Here is a 21,038-nt window from a genome sequence, read left to right as displayed (position 1 = left end):
ACAGTGTTGTTCGAAATTCCATTGTGCTGTAAATATAAAACGTTAACATTTCTTGATGTCTAGTGAATGCAAAGAAAGTTCTGCTGCTGTTGATAATTGTGGAAGGAAAGTTGGATTTTTATATTTTATTCAAGTGAATAGATGTTGGAGCATTCAGAATAAACTATGGATTCGTGGACAATGTCACTTTGTTTTTTATCAAAGTTTAAGTATGGTGGTTTAATAGAAAAAGCTTGATTCCCTCTGATCCCTCCTTGTTGGTGATATGGCTAACAAGAAGGCAGACTTCCACAACAGAAATAGTACAGAATATCTTTCTTTTGTTTCAAATGATTCTCAGATAAGTTGGTTTAGTACTGTATTTAGCTTTCACGCCAATGGGTGTTTGGCAAGAGGAGAAAACGTGCGAAATACACTATGCATGAATTCTTTCACCACATATGTGGAAAACAAGGATGGCACATAGGGGATCCCTAAATACCTGGATATGTCTGCAAGGTGAACCCTGATGGAGCAGCATCTAAATATTGACTCTGTTAAGAGTAGCAGATAAGGACGAGTTTGGTGTGGCTGCATGTAGAAGGAATCACTATTGTTTCTTGCAGCTCTTTCAGGGAGACACTTTTGATTATGGAAGTGGCTATGGCTGTTTGTAGGACCATCCTGTAGGTAGGTGGGATTGCCAACAATCTAAACTCTAGGATTATGGCAGCCATGCAGTCTGGTGCAGAGATGCTGGTTACGGTGTAGGATATGACCTTGGTTCTTGTATAGGAAAAATTGGAATTGAATTGGAGTCTGAATTGAGAGGTCTCAAAGATCTGTGTATCAGGGCCAAGCAGGTGCAACCATCATTTTTGCATAAGGTTTTTCTTTATTTTCTGTAGAAATCTCGAGATGAGTGGTATCGTGGTTAAAGTATCAGCAAATTTCCCCACCCAAAGAATCACAAATGATTCTTCTTTCCAGTTGGGATACCACCACCTGCCTGTCAAGCTACACATTTGCCTGTGTCTGGCGTTGTGAACAGATCTAAGTGAGGGTTACTCCATCTCTGGAAGACTAGATTAAATTGATTCTATACTACCGCCCAATCATGACAGTCCACGTATTTCCTGCTGAGAGCAGCTGCTGCTTCGTTCTGCAGGCCCTGAACATGCTCTACTGTTAGAATGATTCGTGATGTAGAGCCCAATGAGTTATTTGCCATGCTTCCTTCGAAAATAGTTTGGATTCTGTCCCTCCTGTTTTTAAATAAGGCATAGAGTTGTCCGATCTTATTTTGATCTTTTTTTCCTTCTATCAGGGGAAAGAAAGCCTTTAAGGCAAATCGGACATCTTTTACGCCTGGCAGGTTTATTTGTAGTATTTGCAGCTGAAGGGACCATAGTCAACTTGCTGAAAGGTCTTTCAAATGTGCTCCCCAGCCCTCCGGTGAATCATTCCTTCTTAAAAGAAGATGTGGTCTGATTTTGTGGATATCCAGACCTGAGTAGATGTTTCTTGTACCATTTAAACCAAATCATGGTATGTTTAATCTTCTAAGTGATGTGCATGTAGTCGTCACAGTGGCCAGAGACTTGACCTACTGCTTCTCCAGCGCCTCTTGAATGGTCCTTATTATGAATTGACATTGACTTATAAACGGAATGCAAGAGGTTCGAATTCCTAGGAGGGCAATGCATTTCCGGACTGTATCCAACTATTTGTACTCCTCTCCTGAACCAGGAGAAGCATATTTTCTCCTATTTCATGCGACTGGAAGGTTTTAGTTGGTCTACCAATTAAGAATAGTGTTTGCTTTATTGGCACTAGGATTGACTTTTTGCCTAACTGTCTAAGAAGGTTTATTGTCTGAGTAAGGGTTGCCGATTTTTGCTGTGATGAGGGGGCCTTAGTAAGCTAGTAGTCGAGATAAGGGTATTCCCTTGCCTCCTGGTGTACACAGACAAGCACATTTCGGAGCAACACACTTTGTAAATACTCTTGGTACAGAGTTAAGGCCAAATGGAAGTTCCTTGAATTTGTAGTGTTATCCATCAACAACGAAGTGCAGGTATTTGAGGTGTTACTGATAGATCAGTATATGAAAGTACGCACCCTCCAAATCTTCTGATGCCATTCAATGTTCTCTGATTATGAACGGACTTCAGCACATCAAGAAGTGATATTAGTATTCCCTTGCCTCCTGGTGTGCACAGAAAGCACATTTCGGAGCAACACACTTTGTAAATACTCTTGGTACAGAGTTAAGGCCAAATGGAAGTTCCTTGAACTTGTAGTGTTATCCATCTACAACGAAGTGCAGGTATTTTAGGTGTTACTGATAGATCAGTATATGAAAGTACGCACCCTCCAAATCTTCTGATGCCATTCAATGTTCTCTGTTTATGGACTTCAGCACATCAAGAAGTGATATTATGAAAGATTTCTTCTTCATATATTTGTTCAGTGACTAAAAGGTCTAGAATGGGCCTCCATTTACCATTCAATTTCTGGACGAGGAAAAACCTTGAGCAGAACACCAAGTTCCTTTTGCTGTATAGCACTGCTTTATTGCAGCTTTTAGAGGCAACTTGTTTACTTTTTGTTTCAGGACCTCTAACTGATGGTGGTGATCCCTGATTGGAGGTGATGTAAACACCGTAGTACAACTATGATAAATTAAGTCTAGCACTGCATGGATGATAAAAGGGGTGAGACAACTGGGAACTGAGGTGTGTTGGATTCTTTTGTGGCCCTTGCTGAATGAAGGGCATCTTTCTTTCTTTTGTCTTCCTCCCATTTGACATCTGCCCCACAGAGTGTGAATTTGTCCTTGGGCATAATAGACCTGCCTGTAGGGTCAAAAGGCAGAGGAAGCATCAGTCTGAAATTATGTTTGGCCATACTGCTGGCTTCTGTAATGAGACTAAGGCTGTCCAATTTGCAGGACTCCTAGTGATTGGTCATATCAGCATCAGTCTACTACATACTACTACAAAGCTAAACACCACCTTCTAAAGAAACAAACGCCAGTTGCCATTGACTGAAGACAGTGCTTGAAGCCTCCAGAGAAGCCAATGAAGTTGCCTCAACTTGTCTTAAAATGACCATTGTCTGATCTCTGCAGTCCATGGGTAGATTTTCCAGTAATGCTCTGGGTCATATTGTGCCAGGATGGCACTTGCATTGGCAATCCTGACAGCTGTTGCTACAAAAACACCTACAGCCAATTTTAAAGGTGTCTTGCCTGTTTCCTTCCTTATCTGCAGAGACCACACATGCGGATGTTAGATTGTGTGTGCTTCTCTGTGTCATCGCAGAATTCAAAGAACCGGGTTTGAACTGATTCAACATGCATGCTGGGGCTGTACCAGGAGCTTTATATTTCTTCTCTAGACTGGCAGGTAATGTTGAACCTGTTGCAGGATTTCATGTACAGGAAGGGCCTTATTCCCATAGGCAGTGAGGGACTAAAATAGTCCTGATTGTTCTCGTTTTTATCTTTGAAGTCAAACAAAATTTTTTTTATGTTATAGTGGCAGTAGACAAATTCAGTTTCTGGGCCACTGAACTTCACTAACAAGTTGAGTTATCCAGATAGCCTCATGGGATTTGTTCTGGACTTAGCTGCTCCGCAGAAACATAATCTTCCCATTCAGTATCCTGAATGTCTTCTTGGGAGACATCACTGTCATGATCAGACTGCCTGTCACCTTCCTGATATTCGGCACTAGGTGGGATGCCAGGAGCGGAGTCTCTACTGGGAACTTGAGATTGTGCTATAAACTCTTTCTAAGACAATGTTTTTGGGCATAGCAAATCTTGTAGTTGAGGAAATGTAATTGGCCATAGAGTAAGGTCTGTGGTGGTATCCGTGGAGCAGCAGGTGAATGTGCAAGCTGTAATTTACTTTGGAAGTCCTCCATTATCTTTTTTATTGAATGCAAGAAATCCATTGGCTCCGGGACCATTTGCACAGCAGAAGATTGTGGAATGCCAAGCTCACAAGGTTGACCATAGTAGGCTCGCTCATGATAGGCCTAAAACTGTTCTTCGTCTTCACCCAAATTGTCTCTTATAAATAGTATGCCAAGATCATGGGGTCTTCGGCTTCTGAAGCGGGTATGACAGCAAGCTGTCATCACCAGAATAAATCTGTTCCTTATCTGATTCATGCTCAGAAAAAATTGCACTGTGAGAGGATTCTGATGAGGCGTCACCTAGAAGTTGCACTAGAAGCTCTGGGGTAAGTCTAATTGGACAAACAAACTGTTGTAACAGAAGCACAGAGCTTACCAGTGACTGGTAACGTGTAGTGAGAGCTGGCCCAATTGGGCAGCTGAGGCAGAAATATCACTGTAACCACACTTATGGATGTGGAATGTGTGCCCATTGCCACCCCTAGATATGTATTCTCTACATTCATAGGTGCAGAAGCTGCAGTCTTCATCAACAGTGGTAGTTTGGTTGTTGATGGGTGCTTATGCAACGTTGACAGCACTACCTTGGTTATTGACAGCAATTTCTTCATCAGTGGTATCTTCATCGATGTATGACTTTTCGTCGACAATGATGATGTTGTAGATGGGGGGAATATACAACTGTTGGGCCATGATGATGGGTGTTTTGTTGACGCAATCTTGTATTTTGGAGTAGACTTGGTCAATGTCCATGAGGTTGTATTCAACAGTGACACTGTTGATGGCAATGAGCCTTTGGGTACCAGCCTCATTTACAATGTACTCACTGACAGTCTCTTTTTCACGCTATCACTGGCGACTGAGTGTGTGGCACATTTGTTGACATTGGAGGCACAGATTTTGCATCCTTATTAATCTTTTTCATCACCGGTGAGCCTCATAATCACCAAAGACAGAGGATCTTTTGGCAGGTGTTACACGGGGATCGACGGTATCCCAGAATCTGCATATTTTGTACTCCCAAAGGTGCTTCATAGTTGCGCTTTTTACATTTGAAAGCACTTTTTTTTTTAAACAAAGCCACTGGTGACTTGGCACTTGGGAGACGCAGCAGCCTACCCTCTCTCCTCTTTTGGATTTGGTACTAAAGTTTGCATATATTCTGCAGTCTTTTGCCTCATGGCCACATTTATGCAGACCAAAAATACATTTTGTGTTAGGGTTGTTAGTACAGACATTCGTCATATGGCTTAAAGAGGATCCAGCATTTATTCCAGTCAGAAGAATTCACAAAATGTACCTCAGCACCTTGTAAGTGAAGGGAGGAACAGTGGTCGTCCGCTAGAAGTGAAGAGTTCAGGTAAAAATCTGGCAGAAGAGTGACTGAGCAGAGCATACAGGATTCCCTGTTGCTGGACACCTGGCAGTAGCAACTCTGGGGGTTGGAACCTCTAGAGAGGTTTAAAGCCATGAACCCCTTCACTGGATTAAATAGACTTTGCCATACAATGAGGTGGATGGGCTAATTCTAATCTTTTCTCTTTTACCCATTTTCCAAGATGCAAAACTATTGTTTCAGGTATGTAACTTGTTTCTATTAAAGCTTGAACTTATTCTAGATTCACATGCTGAGCAATGATGCTAAGGAAGTAATTCTCTTTGCCTGGAGCTTCAACACGGTTTAACTGCTTCTTTCAGTCACAACTGAATACTCACGTAATAATGTATAGCAAAAGTATACATAGATAACAATATATGCGGTCTTGGCCTAGATTGTGAAATTTTATCAGCCATAGCTGAATTGTCTCTACAATCCATTGTGCAATTGTCCCATTGGCGATTGCCTTAGACAATGAAAGAAGCACAGGAGAATTTTTTTTTTACTGATTATGACGTGACGAATCAGTCTTAAGTTGTCTATGCAGTACATGATTAGTCATCTAACATTCAAAGCATGCAAAGCTGTTCCAGCTCGGGATAGTGGAACCTTAAAGAAAACCAGCAACTATATATATAGCCTGATTAATGTGGAAGAAGGAAACTTCTTTGGGAATTAAATTAAGACGAGTTCATATTATTACTTTTTATTATCTGAATGTATCCAAAGATACTGTTGCTTCAATGTACTTATCTTTCTTAAGGACAAAATGGCTAATAAGATTCCAATCTTAATAGTGCAAGGTTTTAAGGTAAGTTTATGCATCGGTTAAAAAATAGAGGCACCAGAAGTCTACTTAACTGTATTTAAGTTCCTGGTGGTGGTGACACCAGAAGTCTACTTACAGCTGTGTTTAAGTTTATGGTGGAGGTGGTGCTAGGAGTCTACTTAGAACTGTATTTAAGTTCATGGCGGAGGTGGTGTAAGATGTTAGTAGATAAACGGCTTCAAGCCCTCCCACTGAATTAAACTGGACACACTGTATATTGTAAAGTTATTTGTGTTATTTTCCCTGAATGTAAGATGAGATAGCAGCCAAATGCAGTTAGATGCACTCTTGGGGATGTATAGGCCACCCACACATGCGTCCCATAATGTGTGGCAGGTCTCTGTTAGAAAGGTCTAAGTCAGGACTGTATTTGTAAATGTTCTTCCCATTGTTCTATTCCATGTTGTCTACTTGCATAAATCTTTATACTTGCTTGGAGCTGATAAGTAATAGATCCCCCAAGACTGGCCTCTTGTGTAGGCGTGTGGGAAGTGCAATGCAGAAGTATGGACTAAGTCAACATCCCAATAATTCTAAATGTGGTAAGAAATGTTTGAATCCTCAGTCTTGATGATGATGCTAATGCTTTCACTGTGTATTTCCACTCCTGTGAAAATTCTCATCTGGGTTAGAAATGAGGATGAGTTTTGTACGTTCACTCTCAGCCCTAACTGTAATAGCAGTTGAATGTCCTTATTTATACTATTTTAGCATTGTAGAGACGAGTTCTGCGTAACACGCTATGCCTCTAGGTATTGATATGCATGTATGCCTTGCCTTTTCAGGGGCCCTGCCACTACAGCTAGATCTTTGGCAAACTTTTTGGGGGCTGACTTGTAAGAAAGTGCCTCTTATTTGCATGGTTGCTCCCACTTTTTGCCAAACTGTTGATGTGTTAATATACTTTGGCCCTGGGTTCCTGCCAACCAGGTACCCAGAGCCTATGCTCTTTCCCTAAAACTGCATTAATACAAAACCTTATTGGCACTCTTTGGCCCAATGTCAGTCCCTTGTAAATGGTACCATAGGTACCAAGGGCACTGTGGCCAGGGAAGGCCTCTAAGGGCTGCAGCACTTATTGTGCCACCCTTTGAGGCCCTGTACCTTTACAGACAGACACAGACACAGACACACACACACCCCCATTGCAGGCTGCGTGCTTTTGTGCAGAACAAAGTGAAGAGTCGACATGGCACACATCCTTGTGTGCCATGCCGACAACCCACTGCCCTGGCATAGGTCATCCGACCTCTAGCTGGGTGCACTGTACCAGTAGTGAGGGTACAGCTGCATGAGCCCTGTACCCCTATACTGCTAGAGACAATTCTTAGACATTGTAAGTGCAGTGATGCCTTTAAGAGTATATGGTACTGGGAGTTTGTTAATACGAACTCCACAGCACCAAAAAGGCTATACTGAAAACTGGTAAGTTTGGATACAAACTTCTCAGCACATTAAACCCACATTGATCCCAGTGTGGGATTTAATGAAAAACGCACTCAGAGTGCACCTTAGAGATGCCATCTGAAAAACAACCTAACACTAGTGTCCTGGCTGAGTGCTGCTCACCAGCTGCCACCACCAGACATGTTCTGGTCCCCTGGGTCGAGAGCCTGCTGCTCTCAGGGGTCTGAAACAATGCACATCATGGGAAGAGCACCCAAGCCTCTTACCCCAGGATGGGCAGGGTTCACAAAAGGGAAGCTTCAAAGGTGTGCCGCCTTTGTGAGCTACCCCAACCATTTGCTGCTTCCAGCAAGTGGCCCCCACCTGTTCTGATCCCCACTTTTGGTGGGAAAATCGGCGGGAAAACTAATTGAGGAAGGGAGGTGTGCCCACCATTGCCAACCCCACCCCTCAGGCGAGGTGAAGCACAACTCTCAGTCCTGCCATCTTACAGATGGGGGGACCCAGCCAACCAGAGAGAGGCATATGACCCCCTCCCGCTGGAGGGTGGCATATTTGGGGGTGGACCCACCCCGAGGAAGGGACCCATAGGTCCCGACCTTTACTTACCTGTAACGCCCAAAATCTAGTTTTTCGGGGCAAATCAAAACCTTGCTACCTCAGACAATAACTGACCAGAAGAAGAGAAGAAGGACCGAAGAAGCCATGCTGAACTAAGAAAAGGAGGACGCCCACTGACTTGGCCCTAGCCCTACCAGTCTGTCCCCACTTCAAACCAACTCCAGCAAAATCCTGTTGTGTCCTGCAGCCAACAGCCCTTAAGAACCCGAAGGACCTGGCCTGCCTTCCAAAACCAAGACTTTGTCTTCTGTGAGCACCGGATTTGCTCAACAACAGACTCTGGCCAAATCCGTGACTCTGCACCACTCTGCACCCGATGCCCGCAGCCCGAGTTAGAGTGGCCGAACACCACAAGGAGGTCTCCACAGCGATCCTGACCTGAGATCTGGTGATCTCCAACCTGTCTCGAATCTCCAATCGATGCCTGCAACCCCTTTCTGGAGGATCCCCCTGACCGCGACTGGAGCTAGTAAGAAAACCTGGCGCCTAAAGACTCCCCTGCACCCATCGTCCGACGGCCATGGGTGGCCCAACCAACAATGTCCCAGCATTCCTAGACATCCCAACTTACCTCTCCAACTGGTGATCACCTCCAGAAGATGTTCATCCCGAGCCTTCAGGGTTTGTTGCAACCGGAGATTCCTCATTGAAACCAACAGGGCACCCAATGCCAAAACAGCTCCATGCATCTAGCCACCCCTATGCCGCTGTGTGTGTACTTTGGATGTCAACTCTGATCCCCCTTTGCCCTAAGCCTAACACCAGGAGCTTTGCTCCCACAATCTTGTGGCCTGCTCATGAGCAGCCACCAACCGGAGGCTCCCTATCCCCCATTGGATAACAATAGGCCACAGCACTCTGCACCCGGCCGCCCTAGTGCAGCTGAGGGTGTTTTAAGAGTACATCCTTGACCCTGGGGGAAACCTAGTTCAAACCTCAGAATACCAACTTCCATAAATAGGTACTTACCTGCAAACCGCTAACTTAATTTCCTTCCATAGGATTGCATTGACTGTTTTTCCTTTAAAAGTCTTCTGTGTGGAGTTGATTTGTATGAAACGTTGAAAAAATACAAATGTACTAAAAGTGAAAAGACTGAGCACACTATACCTCATTTTGGTATAGTATATACAGAGCCAATTTCCTATATTACTTTATTCCAAATGGTAGTCAATGGAATTGATAATGTTTGCCACTTATCACAAACAACAGTTACACCTAATGCTTTGGATGCAAAGGGATGTGAAACTACCTGTGCTTCATTTAATTTGTGGCTACATAGAATATTTTTTTTACAATGGTCTGGCATCCTGCAAAGTAGTAATTTGGAAAATGATATCCTTGATGTGTCAGTGCAGTTAAAGAAGGGATCTTAATGACTTTTTCTTCTCTGTTATTAAGAAATATATCAAACAGTATTCTTGATTCATTTTTAACAACAAGTCCTCTTCTATTGGGGAAACAGCATTAATATATATAAAAAGTGTTTATACTTATCAGTGAAACATGTACATTATTTTTGTGGTAAAGGGATATTTGTAGCAAAAACAAAACAAAAGTTGTTGGTAAAGCAGTCGTGGTTCCATCTTACATCTATTCTATTGCCCACTTTCGATTCTGGCTGCTAGAACGAAAGCCTCTACTTTCCAATGGCCTGATGCTCTGCTATATCTGCCTTACACCCCCTACCTTTCTTGGTGGCTGCAGGTAACCTGATCAATGCCTCATTTTTCTCTGGTAAAGTGCCTGCCTCTTAAACATGCTCTGATAACAACTTTCCTGAAAAACATCTGAACCTTAAATTCAAGACATCCTGTTGTCCAGTTTTAATTTTCCAACGCTCTATCAAAATCATGAGAAGGTAGGTGATGACTCCGCATCAAGACTACGTGGAACTTAACGTCCTCCTTCAATACTAAAAGTTTGAACTGCACTCCTTAAGTGGCACTGAAATCACCTCTGCTAATAAATAGGGGTGAAGAGCTCCTCCTCTCTCCTTGGAAAAGGACAACAAACCTGTCTTCAGAGTCCTGATCTATCAGCAAATTACCACACTGAAGTCACAAAATTCTGCATTTGGGGGCTTAACCAGGGGGCAAGTATATTAAGACCCAAACTACAATGAGCCCAATTCTTTACCACCAATTATAGCCAATAAATTAAGGTCATATAATTCCTGCAGTGTATCTCAAGGGTCAATGTGCAATGTCCCTTGAGAATCATTAATTTGTGCCTTGTATGCAATGCAACACTTAGGCAGCCCTTTGGCTTAGCTCCTTGAGCAGTACAAGATAAACTTCCAAATATATGCTAAAGGTATGCAATTCCGTCTGGAAAATGGGTCAGAAAACACAAGCAACATCGCCTCTTGCCATGACCAGGCAATCTAGTTAATAAAGTGCAGGTTCCTGTGAAAGGATGGTGCCAAGGAGATCAAGGTAATTGGAAACAGCGAGCCTCTCAATACTATTTGACAAGCCCTCGAGCCTTTAAACCCCTCCCACCATTTTGTCACAGTGTTGTAAAAGGTTCTTTGATAACAACCTCTTGTTCGCTTCAGAAGTCAACGCTTTGGAAAAGGATGTAAACACACAGTTATCTCTATTTACAAAAATACTCGCACTCCTCCATATGATCTGTAGAATCAAATTGACATGAGCCTTCACCCCAAGGCATCTCTCCTACTACAATACTTTTACTGTCGCCTCTTAACAAAATACATTTCCAGGTTCAAACAACTGCAGAACCAGACAACAAAACCTGTCCTTAACATTTGCAGAAAGAAATGCATCAAACAAACTCAGAAATAATTTTGCTCACTCCTGCGGATGAAATTTTCCTTCCTTCCAAAGTAGTCTCTCCCTTTCGTGTGGGTCAGTTGATCACTCTGCAGACTGTCTAGCCATCGCCTCATCTCACAAAGGAGGTCTACTGCGGGGCTCTCAGTTTGTATGCTGAGAAGACCCGAGTGTTTCAGGCCAAAGATCAACTTTTTCTTGGCTAAGTGAGCTCCAAGAAGGGCAAGATGATTCAGAAGTGGACAATTTCTTCATGGGTCATCCTGTGCATCAAGATCTGCTATGCCATGGCAGAGAATGAACCTCTTGAGAGCATTAGAGCCCATTCCACCAGGGCAAGGGCTTCCTCATCAGTGTTGTCTCAGTGCGTTCCTGTGTTGGATATTTGCCATGCTGCAATATCGGTCTCTGTCCACACTTTTAACAGGCATTACTGTTTTGACTTTAAAGTCCACAAAGATGGCCATTTTGCCAGGTCAGTGTTGCAGGGCTTCTTAGTTAGAACATCTCTTCATACCCACTACCTGTAGAGAACGCTTGGGTTGTGATTAAAAGGCGTGGAAGCTGCAGGCAGAAGTACTGATCAGAAGAACAAGTTACTTACCTTCGATAATGATCTTTGATGGATACTTTGTCTACCTGCAGATTCCACACTGGTCCCGCCCACCTTACGTTCTGAGGAGTGGTCATGCAACTGATAATAAAGCCTCAAATTAGTTTGGTTCACTGGTATTTTGCCAATCTCAACAGTCTCATCTCCACCTTTGAGGTCAAGGAAAAAATGAAGGGGAAATCATGTTGGTGTACCAATGTGGAGCCTTACACTGCATACCCCAGGTGGATTCTGGAGCTGAGAAACCACCTAACAGTGCAGGAGAGCTAGTTCAACTTTCTGGATCCAGTCTGGTGCAGGGAGGCGTTTCAAAAGGTGAGGACTCTGCAGGTAGATAGAGTATCCACCAGAAAGTCATTAGGGAAGGTAAGGAACTTGTTCTTCTGGGCTTACAGTCAATATCTTTATGAGTCATGTAGATTCCATCTATTGCTGATGCTCAATCTTTTTTTATACTTATTTTCTAAACACAAGATAGGGGAATAATGTACAACCCCTGAATGTAGATATGTACCCTGTAAAAATACAATTTAACAGAGCTCTTCAGGGTTGATGTGCCCCCTATCCACCATCTGATTGGTAAACAAAAGGAATGCTGGTGGTCAGTCTGCCACAACCTTACCAGCGATTGCTTGGAATGTGCAGTGGGAAGGATCGGACGCACAAATCTCCTCTGGGAGCCAATGGCTGCTGGGAATGGAGGAGCAGAGCACATAGCAGCCACTAGATTTATCCGAGACACCCAGGAGTTCATTTCTGCATCAGTACTGCAAGGAAATAAAAAGTTCATACAATCACTAAATAGGAAGTACATGTAAAAAGAACACTAAGGGCAAAAAAGGAATAAACAATAACTGCAGGAGGAACAGGAAGGGAGAGCAAAGAATGCAATAGACTTAAGACTTCCAATTTCATTAGGTCGAGAAAGGAAGAGGCCTACTAAATAAAGCATAATCACTGCCAAACATCCCTATGCCTATAATCAGAGAAGTAGCATTTCCCTGCACAAAGTTCTGCCCAAAAAAAGCCATCATCACAAACAACAATGGGCACTAAAATGCATTTTGTATTGTTTTGCCCCAAAAAAGATACTGTTTATGTCTGGCTTGACAGACCAGCTACTGCTGGACATAAGGTGATCAACCTAAAAAAGAGCTTTCGAGAGTACTAAAGGGAGATGTTTTGGCTTCACCTACATATTGGTAGACAAGAGTACATGTTTAACTGGGCAGAAGTTGTGCTCTTCCAATGAAAGAAGTTCTTCCCCTCAACACAGCTGCGATTATTGCGTTTATTTAGCCAGCTGCTTGATCCAGCGGTAGTATGGCTGTCTCAGCTTGAACTTTCAGGGGGCACACGCGTGGCACTGTAGTGCTGTTAAAGCGTCTTAGATAACTAGATCATTGTAGAGGTTTGTGTTCCTTTGGCAGCAGAATGTATTGCAATCCAAGTATCGTCCACTTACATCATTAACTTTAGACGTCAGACTTCAGAGTGCAGCTAAGTGTTTGAGAGCAATTTGGGATGCCCACGGCTCCACTAATCTACATGGATTTTTAGGTCTATCCTGACAGTGCAACTGTTGCTTCACCCTACGTGATCAACAAAAAATATCTTTCAGAGGACTCCTATGAGAGGAGCATAGGCTTCAAACACGTTGGTTCCCCTGAATACAAATTGGTGCCCTTCCAGTAAAAAATACTCTGTATTATACTTTTTGGCTTTTACCAAAGCGTATACTAAGTACAGCAGGACTGAGTTAGTTACGGTGGCAAGCCAGGGATCATGCGTATAGGATTGACCTGGTTACTATAAAATGTTATGATGTGAAAAGCATACATGAAAGTCATTTAAGTGTGTATTTTTATTACCTATCTGATGTCAATAGACAGATTTGTTATTGCATGGCATCTCACAGATTACCATAGTAGGCAATGGCTTTGGTGTTGGCTGCATTGTGTGATAAACAGTGAATATAGAAGGTCTGCTCTCTGAGAATCCTCGTTAGGCCCTCTTAAGAGAGATAGAATTTTGCTTAGCCAACTATAATTTTGCATAGATTTCCAATGTTATGACTGTGTGTCTGATGGTTGCTTTAAGGAGAATCTTACTCTCAAAACTGAAGGCATCAGTTGGTTATGTTGACAATCTAATGTCCTGACTGGTACACTGGGAAACGTTATGTCCAATGCCATAGGTGGCCATAGGTCTGGTCGTCTTATGTAGAAATGTTATGACAATGGCAGCTGGACTAGCTTATTGATTGGGAACAGCATCTGTTAAAGCCAGTAAACCTTTAAGAGTTGGTTGTTATTACATTGTTATACAAGCAATATTCAAGTATTTTGTTATTATTATTATAATTACATTTATTGAGCGCACAGCTACCCGAAGGTTTCCCGGCGCTAAAGATAAACAGAGAATGAGTGAGTTGAGTGGGAGTGGGATACAGAATTAAGTGTTAAAAAGCCAGGTCTTTATTCCCTTGCGGAATATCAGGTAACATGTTTCAGATCGCAGGGACTGGGGCATAGAGTTCCATAAAGAGGGTGCCAATAGAGCAAACGAGCGGCCGCCCATTTTAGCTCTGTTGACCCGCGGGGTCGTAAACTTGTTTTGTTAAATGTAATCTCACAGACTTTCACAGTAGGCAGGGATTTTGACGTTGGCCAGACCCCAGACAAACTCATAGGGGTTTCACTGTGATGATTTTTGTTGGGCCCAATTTGAGAAGGCCTGTATATTGCTTTGCAAGCTGTATTTTTCTACATAAATTGTCAGTTTATAACTGTATGCTTCATGGATGCCAGTTTAGGTGCATTTGAAGAGGCAGGTGTTGGGTAAGGTGTAAAGCCAATGGTGATGGGTTCATTGGAAAATGTCATGCCACATTGCATACGTTTGATCCGTTTATAATGAAACATTATTATAAAGCCAGTAGGCCTGATCTACTAAATGTGAAAAGTATACATTAAAGACAATAGGTTTTTACGGATGGATTGTTATTACACTGTTCTAAAGCTTGTGGGCAGGTTGTTTGTTATATGGAATTTCACAGAATACCCCAGCAGGCAAGGGTTGTGGTGTTGGTGATCCACCCGAACAAACCTTGTGGATAGAAGACATGCACTACAATAATCCTTATTAGGCAATCTCAGGAGAGATAGTATTTTGCTTTGCCAACTATAATTCTGTATACTTTTATCACTGTGGGCTGGATGGTTGCTTTGAGAAATGCTTACGCTCAGTACAGAAGACTTTGAATCCAATGATTAAGGCTATAAGTTGATTGTTTATAATGAAAAGTTATGATAAAGGAGGTAGGCCTGTTATATTGATCGTGAAAAGCATATGCTAAATTCAATAGGCATTTAATGGTGCATTATTTCTCTGAATTAAAGCCTACACATGGGGTTTTAGTTATATGGAATCTCACAGAATAGTAAGTATGGAAGGGTTTCGGTGCTGGTTACCCCTCTGACATATGATGGGTATAGAAGATTTGCATTGTGAGAATCATTGTCAAGCCTTGTTAGGCGAGACGGTATTTTTCTTTGCCAACCGTAATGTTGTATACATTTGCAATTGTATGACTGTAAGACTGGGAAAGCTTACACTTAGTACAGTATGCCTGAGCTGCTTATGGTGCCAAACCAAGGATAATAGCTATAGACTTGATTGTTGTGCAGGGACAGGTTATGCCATAGGCCTGGCCTGTTTATTATGAAAAATTATTACAAAGGCAGTAGGCCTGGCTTATTTATTGTGAAAGGCATATGGTAAAGCCAAAAGCCCTCTAACAGTGTATTGTTATCACATTATATTAAATGCCATAGAAAGGTATTCGATTAAATGAAACATCACAGATTACCATAGCAAGCATGGGGTTTGATGTTAGTCACCCACTCCGACAAACCAGGGGAGCAGAATTTCACTATGATGATTCTTGTTAGGCCCTATTGGGGGAGGGGAGGTATTACTATTTTGCAACCTGCAATTCGATACTCATCTGTAATTTTACAAATTTACACCAGATGATTGCCTTCTTATGCACACTTCAGTTGGTCTGTGTGTCTATAGTGTCAAGCTTTTGGTAAAAGCTAAGGGCCTTATTGGTTCACTGGGAAACGTTATGTCAGATTCCTTGAGTGTGATCTATTGATAATGAAATGCTAAGGACAAAGCAAGTAGGCCTTACGCATTGTGAAAAGCATGTGTTAAAGGCTATAGGCTTTTATGGGTGGATTGTTAGTACACTGCAAATGGGTGGAGGCTAATATTTTGTTACATGGAATTTAACAGATTACCATAGTAGGCAAGGGTTTTGGTGGTGTTGACAAACCTGAATATGCCATGGGGATAGACAATTTGCACTATCGTAATACTCATTAGGTGCTTTTAGGAGGGATTTTATGTCGTTTTCACAATTGTATTTTGTAAATGTTTGTAATTTTATTACATTATACCGGATTGTTGCCTTGTGGTAAGGCTTATGACCAAATTAGTAGGTTTGATTTTGTTATGGTAAGAGACCAATGATAAAGGTATAGGACAGATTGTTTACAATGAAAAGGTATGATACAAGCAGTAGGCAAGGCATATTGATTGTGAAAAGCACATGTTAAAGTCAACAGGCATTTAAAGGTAGAAAGTTTTCACTCTGTATGAAAGCCAACAGGTTGGTATTTTGTTACAAGCAATCTCCCAAATTACCATACTAGGCAAGGATTTTGGTGCTGGTTACTACCTCTGACAAACAGTGGGCATAGATTTGCACAGTCAGAATCCTTGTTAGTCCCGCTTAGGAGAAGGAATATGTTAACCTGTAATCATCTATTCGTAGCGTATAGTGCCGTAGATCCCTTTGCTTAGCATTATCCTGCCATCTAGGGTTGGACTCAGACGATAACAAGTTGTTTTTCTTCTAAGAAGTCTTCGAGTCATGAGGTATAGTGACTACTCCTCCAGTGTACAATGCGCATGTTGCCTGGCTCCTTTGATAGATTGTGTTTTCCGCTATCGGGTTTGGAAGTCGATACCGCAGGCCCGGGACCAAAGCCACCATGGCCTTTGCGGTACTCGTTTTTTCTCTCCAATCAGACACATCTCCCATCCGAACGACATCAGCTGGTATTATTGGTCATTTCACAGCACCCACAAGGCTCGGGCTCGGCCTTCCAAAACTTTTTCGCCTCAATTCTATAGGACAACGTCCACGAGGGATGCTTTGCCAACTGTATTTTTTCATACTATGTCATTTTATGACTATATGCCTTATAGTTACCTTGTGAACAAGCTTAAGCTCAGTACAATAGGAGACCTCTGTTGATTATGGAGACAAGCCATTGCGCTAGAGGCCTGATTGATTTAGTCAGGAAAAAATATTTCCAGTGCCATAGATCTGATCTGTTTATTATAAAAAGTTATGCTAAACGCAGGAGGCCTGACGTAGTGACTGTGAAAAGCATATGTTAAAGTTAATAAGCATTTACGGGTGAATTGCTATTTCTCTGTATTAAAGCCTGCTGATAGGTATTTTGTTACATGAAAGGTCACAGATTACTTTTTTGGGAAGGATTCTAGCTATATAGAGGGCCTTGGTTCCGCTCTCTACTGCCACTGGTCTGCCAGTGCCATTAATACTCTGCTTACATCCACGAAAGCGTACTGCATGGGTTAAAGTAAAAGTTAACATCAGTCACAGGTTCTCTTGCCCTGAAAATAATAGTATTTTCTGATCACGTGTGCATCCACCTAAAAAAATGTGTGCGGTTCAGTGTCAGGGCTGAATGGCCAGTCCTTTAGTTTTCAATTTTCTCATTTCTTTGCTTCTTCTCTTTATATTGTTATGTTTCTTAAGAGAATACTATCGCAAGAGGAAAGGGGCCCCTGAAAACTGGTAAAAAGTAACCTAGACAGGGAAAATACACTCATGTAAACATTCTAGGACTACTTCAAAATAAAACAACCCTTATATCATGATAAAGGGAAGAACAGTAGTGACACTTATGGGTATAGAAAAATACAAAACTGTTTATTCATTCATTAGTAATTTCTGGGTTTTTTAAATAAAAATTGCATTGTAAAAAAACATATTCACAATAAAAAAGTAACATTCATACTCCAGATGAAGACAGTGTTTGTCGAAACGCGTTAAGTCAGCTTTATGCCCACTTCAAAGACCTTAAAGACTTATCCTATCCATCAATCTATCATTATTTGGTTGAATATTATTATATATCGTATATCATTCGCATCATACATATATGTAAAGTCAGTTGATGTATGTCTCAGTGTGTATGGTTTGGTATGAAAGCAGTAAGAATGTTGTGCACCTGTTAAAGTCTCTGTATGATATGAATGTTACTTTTTTATTGTGAATATATGTTTTTTTACAATTCCATTTATATTTTTTTTTAAACTGAAATTACTAATGAATGAATAAACAATTTTGTATTTTTCTATACCCATAAGTGTCTCTACTGTTCTTCTCTTTATCATGATATAAGGGTTGTTTCACCATTCCAACATGGCCAACACGTTGGTTCTAAATGTAGCAGTCATGATGGAACTTTATTACAGTGAAAGACTATTTACAGTACTTGTGCAAGATGGACACATGCTGCTATGTTTAGTTTTGTTATTACAAGCATATGGCCACCAGGTTTACAGAAAACAATAATATTGAAATAAACCAACTCAAAAAGAACAGAACAGAATATTCTTACCTTCCTCTCGGATGAATTATATAGCCACATAAGGCTTAAATATAATTAAAAAAATATGCTATTCCGCATTTATTTGCTATGATCATACTATCTGCATAATTTTGCAATATTCAGATTAGCTAACTCTGTCATATTTCAGTTCTGATTGAGATAGCTAATTATGTTAATTGTGCTTGTATATATGTATATATGTACAGATTTTAAATGGTGTATTTATGTTTTCTTTTAGCCCTGAAGAAGTCTCTCATGAGACGAAACGCGTTGGCTAAATGAATTTTGTGAATATTGGATTTTAACAACTGAATATATTTATCAATAAAGAACAACCTTTACGATTATAAGGAAAATCTAGACCTGCTTTTTCTTCAATCATCACGGATATTTGATGTTCCAATGAACTTTAATGAGATTTATAATTAATGTGTGCTAATTCCAATATTCCGCAATGATTAATAAGCTATAGCATTAAGTAAATGAATATAAATTAAAGACAACTGCACTTAATTAAATTAAGCAACTACATAAACAACCCTGTGTTGTTTTTAATTACCCTATGCTCTTCGTTTTGCTTTTAACAATCCAATTTGTATGTGAAAAGTTAAAACCATTAATATAAAAATGAATGCACTGAATAGAGAATATACAGGTTGCATCCGTTTTTCCTGCCTTCCAGAAGAATCAATTAAAACTGCAGTTTCTTAAATCGTTTTCGAAGGGGTCTTCTAGCAAATTCGTCCCCCATCTGACTCCAATATAACACAAACAAACTTCGAATGGGACTAGAAGGGATTGCCTAAAGTACAGGACACACCATACCTGACATAAGGTATATTTGGTATGAGCACCGCCAATGGCCGGAGGAAGCTGTGGCTCCCATGGCCTCCTTCGACCTCCCTAGACTTAATCCCATTCTATTCATCTCTTTCATATTTTTCCTGCTTTTTCTCTCGAAACCATGTACCTCCCTAACTTTCCCATCATCTTTCGGCTGCTCGACCCCATAGGTTTCACTGCTTCTCTCGACAAGTCATCTGTTCCAGGCCACAAGTCCTAACAAATAATTTAGGGAGTTAATTAGCATGAATAATGTGTACTGACGTCGAGGTAGTGTTACTGCACAATGGGCACATTTTCATTATTAAAATAAATGTATGAGTCCTTCATACTAAGAGTATTTAAAATTTGCATAATTTTCTCATAAAAGTTTAGGGAAATTACAGAAAATAATTTGAACCGCAAAATGCATCCATGCGAGATATTTGGATGCAAGAATGCATTTTGCAGTAACAAAATAGGGCTACATCAAACATGAGGTGTGCAGCAGCGGCTTGCGTTCATTTCATTCACGTGGTTCCCAAGCACCCATGGTAGGATTTTTCTCGGAAAGGGCAGGAAATTACACGATGTATCTTAACGGTGTAATTTCCCATAACACGCATAATATGAAATGTCGGAAATTACGCAAGATCATACTAGCATTAATAAAAATTTCGCTCTGGCCTAATTTTTGCCAGTGTTAAGGTGTAATGGATTTTGAAATTGCTCGAATTTTCTAACCGTAGTCCAGGCATAAAAGCACCGTGACCTCACTCATCCTGCTGGAGACACAGACATCCTAAAATGTCCCTAACACAGTGAAGGAAGGATAAATGGTGCTCAGGTGAGTGTGTTTGAAGACCCCCCCCTTCATGGCACTTCTCAAACTCAAATGGATGATGGCAGTAGTGGTGGAAAAATACCGTCTGAGACCACACTAAAACAGTATGTGAGAGCACACATTGATTTCACTAATGAACACTCATTGGTGGAAGGCAAGGCCGTAACATAAGGGCAAATTGTACCATGCCTAACAATAGTGTAGTTTTATAAGGAACAGCGGTCCTTGGCTTAGAAAAATGTAAAATTGTTGATAGCAAGCATAGACTTAAATAAGTGCTACGGCGTAGTTTTTTCTCCAATGTCCAGCCGGACACGGAATTATTTATTTTCAAGGTAGTATGAGGAGTTACGAATATGCAGTACTGTTAAAACTGTCGACGTGACGTTTCGATCCCTAGCTCCTAATATTAAACGGGGATCATCTTCAGGACTATTGTTAGAACTAATGCCTGAATTAGTTGTAGCCTTGGGAGTGCTTGCGCCGAGCCAGTCACGCTAGTGCGTGTGGGTATCGCACCGCACATCTGATAGACAACTTGGTTGTATTCAGCCGAAGCCGGGAGCGGCTTCTTGGCGCTGATGGGCAGGGGGGAATGCCTCGTCGCTGGAGCCTCGGAGAGAGAGAATTATTGGAATGGAGTCGGCTGCTAAATGCGGCAGTCCGCCTCGTAGCCGACCGTGATGAGGTAGCGTGTAAGACTCGATCTCGGGCGTCTTGCTCAATGGCAGAGGATCAAACGCCCGAGATCGAGTCTTACAGGCATTAGTTCTAACAATAGTCCTGAAGATGATCCCCGTTTAATATTAGGAGCTAGGGATCGAAACGTCACGTCGACAGTTTTAACAGTACTGCATGGTTTACCTGTATATATTTATTGCAGCTACTGTTGGTTTGAGCTTGCACAAGATTGCATTGTATTGTAAGCCGCCACTTGCTCCAACTTTTGCCTGTCTAAACCTTCCTTATTCTTTCCCCTTACTGTTTACTTTCCTTGACTTGGTACAGGCTTGTACCCAGTGTGTTTGATTTTGTTGTTCCACATATTCGTAACTCCTCATACTACCTTGAAAATAAATAATTCCGTGTCCGGCTGGACATT

At 41.4% G+C, this 21,038-nt stretch overlaps 1 protein-coding gene across 5 annotated transcripts in view; it reads right to left on the bottom strand.

Moving 5' to 3' along the window:
- The window catches only part of LOC144791980 (uncharacterized), a 426,669-nt gene that overhangs the window by 30,898 nt on the left and 374,733 nt on the right, over positions 1-21,038 (bottom strand). For all 5 annotated transcript variants that reach the window (XM_078666847.1, XM_078666845.1, XM_078666846.1 and 2 more), the window contains exon 14: positions 12,174-12,318. In XM_078666847.1, coding sequence (XP_078522973.1) covers positions 12,174-12,318 — 145 coding nt within the window. The remainder of the gene's footprint in view (positions 1-12,173; positions 12,319-21,038) is intronic.

Source organism: Lissotriton helveticus, chromosome 11 (assembly GCF_964261635.1).
Source record: "Lissotriton helveticus chromosome 11, aLisHel1.1, whole genome shotgun sequence".
Classification (NCBI taxonomy): domain Eukaryota; kingdom Metazoa; phylum Chordata; class Amphibia; order Caudata; family Salamandridae; genus Lissotriton; species Lissotriton helveticus.
This window is presented reverse-complemented; position numbering and strand designations above follow the sequence as displayed.